Source organism: Panthera tigris, chromosome A1, assembly GCF_018350195.1.
Source record: "Panthera tigris isolate Pti1 chromosome A1, P.tigris_Pti1_mat1.1, whole genome shotgun sequence".
NCBI lineage: Eukaryota > Metazoa > Chordata > Mammalia > Carnivora > Felidae > Panthera > Panthera tigris.
In genome coordinates, this window is record NC_056660.1 from 125,014,393 (window position 1) to 125,020,553 (window position 6,161).

General features: G+C 38.5%; 1 protein-coding gene across 2 annotated transcripts; it reads right to left on the bottom strand.

Annotated features, from left to right (window-relative positions):
• Nucleotides 1-4,458: 4,458 nt before the first annotated feature.
• On the bottom strand, nucleotides 4,459-5,589 carry ACTBL2 (actin beta like 2). 2 transcript variants are annotated; one of them, XM_007079923.2, is made up of 2 exons: nucleotides 5,461-5,589; nucleotides 4,459-5,334 (listed from the first exon to the last, which is right to left on the bottom strand). In XM_007079923.2, the coding sequence occupies exons 1-2, from the start codon at nucleotides 5,587-5,589 to the stop codon at nucleotides 4,459-4,461; spliced, it is 1,005 nt and encodes a 334-aa protein (XP_007079985.2). The 2 variants fall into 2 exon arrangements, with proteins under 2 accessions (XP_007079985.2, XP_007079984.2); XM_007079922.2 differs by having other exon boundaries at nucleotides 4,459-5,589.
• Between the last annotated feature and the right edge of the window lie 572 nt (nucleotides 5,590-6,161).

Consider the following 6,161-nt stretch of genomic DNA (forward strand, 5'->3'; position numbering starts at 1 on the left):
GTTAGAAATGCCTCCTTCTCAATTCCAGAGAGAACAACTTGGCTTTTGACTTACATGTTGTCAAATAGCCAATTAAATAAGATTTTTATTTTCCAAGTGGTGTTAGGGTGTTGTCTAGATAAAATATCTGTCATCATCTCTTACTGGCACATCTCTTGACTGGATTTAACTGAACCCAAAAATTATAAGGTGGTTAGGACAGCAGATTTGGAATGAGATGAAAAACAAAGCAGGCCACTCATGGAGGCTCTATATTCTTTATTACTTATGGTGTTAGCCAAAAAAAAAAAAAAAAAAATGACAGCTATAGTTCAGACAGGTCCTTTCATATTTAAAAAGGAAGTCTTAAAGTATCAATTAATTTTAATGAGCAGTCTCTCTACTGATATATACATATATATCCCTAAAGACATTCTAACTGTACTTATCAACATCTGGAAGCAGTATTAGGCAAACCACATGCTTAGTTCCTAACTTCAAAAAGCATTTTTTGAAAGGAATCTTTTGTAAATTCTGGAAGGAGGCTGTGAATAGTTACCAGAAAAGCATTTCAATATATTACAGTGTTTGAGTTATTAGGGAGTCATATGCCTAAAACTCAACTCTGGAGCAATTTGGAGTTTAGAAAAAAAAAAAGAAAAATATCAGCAAGAATGCAAGTAGATTAGAAGAGCTGAATATACTACCATGCTCACTGAAGGGATTCCTTCCTTCTTTCTTTCCTTCCTTCCTTCCTTCCTTCCTTCCTTCCTTCCTTCCTTCCTCCTTCCTTTCCTCCCCCCCTCCCTCCCTCTTTCTTTCTTTCCTTCTCTCTCTCTTTTTTCTGGGCTAAAATTGCAGCAGCTATATAGCTAGCACACACTCTGACAGATGAAGCTGACTGATCCTTTGACCAACCTGAAGAATGGGAAACCTTTACTGACAAGCAAAAACTTTAATACTCCTGTTCTTTATATTGAGAAGCATGGAAGAAGTGTATGGGAAAGGAAAAAGAAGAGAGGAAGAAAGGAAAAAGAGAAAAATATGAATCATAGAAGAAACAACACCAACAAAAGTAGCATACACTAGCAGACAAAGAGACAGAGCTGAGAATAGTGTGATAAAAAATTAAGGTAGAACTGTGATGTTAATGATGCACACTGGAATCCATGAATTCGCTAGTTTATTCATTCAAACCATATTTATTGAGTTAGTAGTATGTGTTGAATCCTGGGAGCTTCAAGGGTAGATAAATACTGTTTATGTCTCTGTCTTCCAGGTGCTCATTGATGGGTAAGAGTGGGAGAGTATGGCCACATGTTACAAGTACAATGCCAAATGCATGAAAATGATACAATGGGAGCACAAAGGAGGAGTTTGTCCTTTTTTTTTTTTTTTTTTTTTTTGCAAAAGATGGAGAGTAGGCTAGAAAAAGCTCTGTAGAAGAGGTGACACTTGAACTGAGCCTTAAAGGTTATGAAAAGTTATGTACTTCTTTACAGTTTCTGGCATAGTCCAGTGAAAAATATCAAAATAAGAATTAATCACCCTATCACCCAGTGATCATAATAGTGCCAGAGCTATCTAAGATGAGTTTTTATGTTCGTTACAACTTATGTGTGCTTTAAGACTCAACTCAGTGATTCCATCTGCTTGATGAAGGCTTCTTTGATTACCCTGGCTTGAACCGTTCTTATTTGGATTATCATGGTATCTTGGACTGAGTTTAGTCTCTGAACCACCCAGAGATCATACTGCTTTCCACTGAACATAGTTTCCCCCACTACTGAATTGTTAATTCCCCAAGGTTCTTGAAACATGTTTCTAGTAAATTAAGACTCAGCCTGCATCCTAGCACTACTTTGTCTCACTACTGAAAAATAAGCGCTTGTGAAATTTAGGAAACAGTAGTATAGATACTGACTTTGGGTCATTTATGCTTTCAGGAAAATGTTACCTGTGACTAGGAAGTAATGGTTTTTTGTTGGGCACGGGGGGATTGTGGTACAGCTCCAGCCCTAACTGCTGCTCAGAGTGGGTCATGGAGGGGAAGTGGGAATCACAGTGGTATGAAATTCATTTGTGAAGGTTACCTCCGTGTTGTCCCATCTGGTGAACTACTGGTGAATAACAAGCCTGTTGTATTACCTAAAGACATGGCATTGACTCTCTAATGTGAAGTTGTGGGATGGAGTGTTTCCTCATTAAATTCATATGTTAGCCAGTCAATGTTGATGAATAGGAGAATATCCAAAGACCCTAAGTTTAAATTTTTGTGTGAATTACAGAATTCATATTTTCATCTAATGATACAGGGCTCAATAGTTCTCTCTCGGAAGTTCACCTTACCTGTCCCATAAATTTTCTGTGGGTGGGAAGGTATGTTTTTTTTTCTGGTAACAGGGAATGTAGGTCAGAGTATTTGTGAGAACTACACTGCAAATGGAAAATGTTGTAGCATATAAATCCAAGATATTATTATTGCCATTATCTCCACCTACTAATTACCTAAAGACCAGTTAATCCACAAAAACCCAACTTTTTAATTGAGATTATAAGGAATTTATAACCTTACCTGATAAGCCATCTTTTTTTTTTTTAAACTTCCTTTTAAATGTTTACATGGTCAAAAGTACCAGGTGCAAAATTATAACATAATGATGAATAGGTCACACATATAAAAAGTGATCCTTTCTGGATTGTTTCACATTTCTTAAAAGGTTTTTTTTAATTTGTTTTTGAGAGAGAGAGGGAGAGAGAGAGAGAATCCCAAGCAGGCTCTACATTGTCAGGGCAGAGCCTGACACAGGGCTCTAACTCACGAACCATGAGATCATGACATGAGCTAAAATCAAGAGTCAGATGCTTAAATGACTGAGCTACCCAGGTTCCCCCTGTTCTACATTTCTTTAGGAAGGATTAGGGGAAAAATCAGGACATGCAAATATGAAGCTATTTTAATTTATTTAAAATTAATTAAAAGAGAAAGGACACTCCAAGTTTTTTAATAAGGTGCTTTGAAGATTAATTTTGGTTAAATGCATTTTTAAAAATTAAGTTGTCAGATAAAGAAAATAAGGAACAAGCAAATTCTTTGAAAAGTTTTGTCTCAAGAAAAAAATGCATAAAGACTCCAGAGTAGACTTTTAAAACACAAGTATAAGCTTCTCAACTAAAAGGAAAAAAGAAGATATTAATCTTCCCTGAGAATGTGACGATGCCTAGTAAGCATTGCCCAAAAATATTTTTTTTTCAGAAAAAAAACCCTGAGAGATACAAATAACTCTGATATTCAGATAATCAGACATCACAGACTTGATTGAAATAAATATGCTAGTCCTTAAAATTGATTGACAATCATCATTGGGTTCATTAAAAATTTTCAGAAATTGTAGGAAGATACAGTAGTATTTTCTAACATGTTAGTATCTTAGAGATAGTCTAAGAATGAAGAAGTATTGCTAGTTACTGGGCATAATAAAGCAGAATTATTCTAATTATTTCCTAGAATAAAATTGGAATTACTCTGTTGGTACTAGAATTTATAATTTACTAAGAAGCTGCAGCTATGGTTTCCTGACAGTAAAATCCTTGATTAGAGAAATATCCAAAATTATGGCCTATGGAAATTATTCAAGATATGTTATTATGCTAAGAAATAAAAATAACATTATCCTTGTCAAACCATAGCAGGATGACATTAATTTGATACTACATTTCTATTTTAAAAGTTAGGCAAGTTGAATGAAATTCAATAAGTTAGACATTAAAATATGCATTTAACAAGCAGAACTCCACTCTGAGCTGAAAGTTTAGTTGATTTATAAACAACATTAATGGAATATTGGCTGTTTCATTATGCTTATTTAATAAGGGAAACAATTAAAATATGTAGCTACTAGAACAGTGGCTATTGGGGAGTTAAGAAATTCCCATTTAGACAGCCAGATTTAGTGTCTTTTAAGATATAATATTTCCCTGGTGCTTATGTACATATGGACAATATTGATCCATATAATTCATTATCTCTATACAAAGTAGAAAAGCAAAACAAAAATACTAATAAGACATGTTTGCTAACATGCACATTTTTATAGCGTTACATGGCCAGCCTGTTGTTGAATATTTAAAGCATAAAATAGTTTCTAAGGCTTGGTAATGCTAGTTATCCATTCTGAAAGGAAATTTCTCATAATTTTACTCCTTGTCGCTCATTTTCACCTAAGCATGTCAATATTTCTTCGAACCCTATAGGTAAAGAGAATAGAATACAGTATTAGAATTCTCCTTCAGTTCATAAAGGCCAAGATGTGGTTAGCTGGGCAGGAGCCCACAATACTTTGATGGAGATGAGTTTGCTGGCTCTACACTAGCAAGAGCAGAGTGTTTACCTTTACTCAAAGGAAAGTGGATAAAAGCAGTACCATCACTGTGACCCAGAGAAGGGAAAAATGTAAACCTACTAGCATGGAAGACCATTCAGAAACATTTTCTATGAACTATGGGAGGACCAGCCTCATCATATTCCTGCTTACTGATCCACATTTGCTGGAATGTAGACAGGCTGGCCAGAATGGAACCCCCAATCCAAACAGAATACTTCCTCTCTGGGGGAGCTATGATCTTGATTTTCATTGTGCTAGGTGCCAGGGTTACGATTTCCTTCTGCATTCGGTCAGCAATGCCAGGGTACATTGTGCTGCCTCCAGACAAGACAGTGTTGGCATATAGATCCTTGCGAATATCCACATCACACTTCATGATAGAATTGAAGGTTGTCTCATGGATCCCACTGGACTCAATGCCCAAAAAGGAAGGCTGGAAAATGGATTCAGGGCATCGAAAACGTTCGTTCCCAATGGTGATCACTTGCCCATCAGGAAGCTCATAGCTTCTTTCCAGTGAGGAGGATGCAGAAGCACTGACCATCTCTTGCTCAAAGTCCAGGGCCACATAGCACAGTTTCTCTTTGACATCACGGACAATCTCCCGCTCGGCTGTGGTGGTGAAGTTGTAGCCTCGTTCTGTCAGAATCTTCATGAGGTAGTCAGTCAGGTCTCTGCCAGCCAGATCTAGACGTAGAATGGCATGAGGTAGGGCATAACCTTCATAGATGGGCACGGTGTGAGTAACTCCATCACCAGAATCCATCACGATGCCTGTGGTTCTCCCTGAGGCATAGAGAGACAGCACAGCCTGGATAGCTACATACATGGCTGGTGTATTGAAGGCCTCAAACATGATCTGAGTCATCTTTTCCCGGTTGATCTTGGGGTTGAGGGGTGCCTCGGTGAGGAGGATGGGATGCTCATCCGGTGCCACACGGAGCTCGTTGTAGAAAGTGTGGTGCCAGATCTTCTCCATATCGTCCCAGTTGGTGACTACTCCATGCTCAATGGGATACTTCAGGGTCAGGATGCCTCTCTTGCTCTGAGCCTCATCCCCCACATAGCAGTCCTTCTGACCCATGCCTACCATGACCCCCTGGTGCCGGGGACGCCCTACCATGGAGGGGAAGACAGCCCGGGGCGCATCGTCACCACCAAAACCTGCCTTGCACATCCCTGATCCATTATCTACCACCAAGGCAGACAGCTCATCATCAGTCATGGTGCTGGCTGGAATCTTCCAGAGAAGTGAGCAGAAGTTAAATATAGAGTAGATAGCAGATTATGGTGTGCAAGGGAGAGGATGAACAGGCCGAAACACTCTGGAGAGGGGATCCTGTGCTGTGATGACAGGTATTTAAAGGTGCACGCTGGCCCCACCCATGTCTTATCCCACCAGTTCCCAGCATTTCTGCGTGGGGTTGCCTTTGAGGTATTAATAATGATGATGGTGATTATATAAATCATTAGGAGACCTTCTTTCATAAAGAGAAAATTGACTATCAAGTGGCCAAATCTGAGGTTACTGTAATTAGGCAACCCACACATGGTTGTCAGCGTGCTTTGGCTAAGTCTCTAGATAACTATGATGATGCAATGGGGGATATAAAAGCAAGATGAAAGAAAGCTAGTGTGAGGTATGGGTAACATGGCTGGAAGGACCAATCCCTCCTCACTTTACTCGCTGGGTCCATTTTCTCCACAGTAGCTTTAACTTTTCATTCTTAATATATTGTTCTTATGAGGAGCCGAACTCCGAAAACTTCACTTTTTCAAGATTTTCTTTCCCATTTT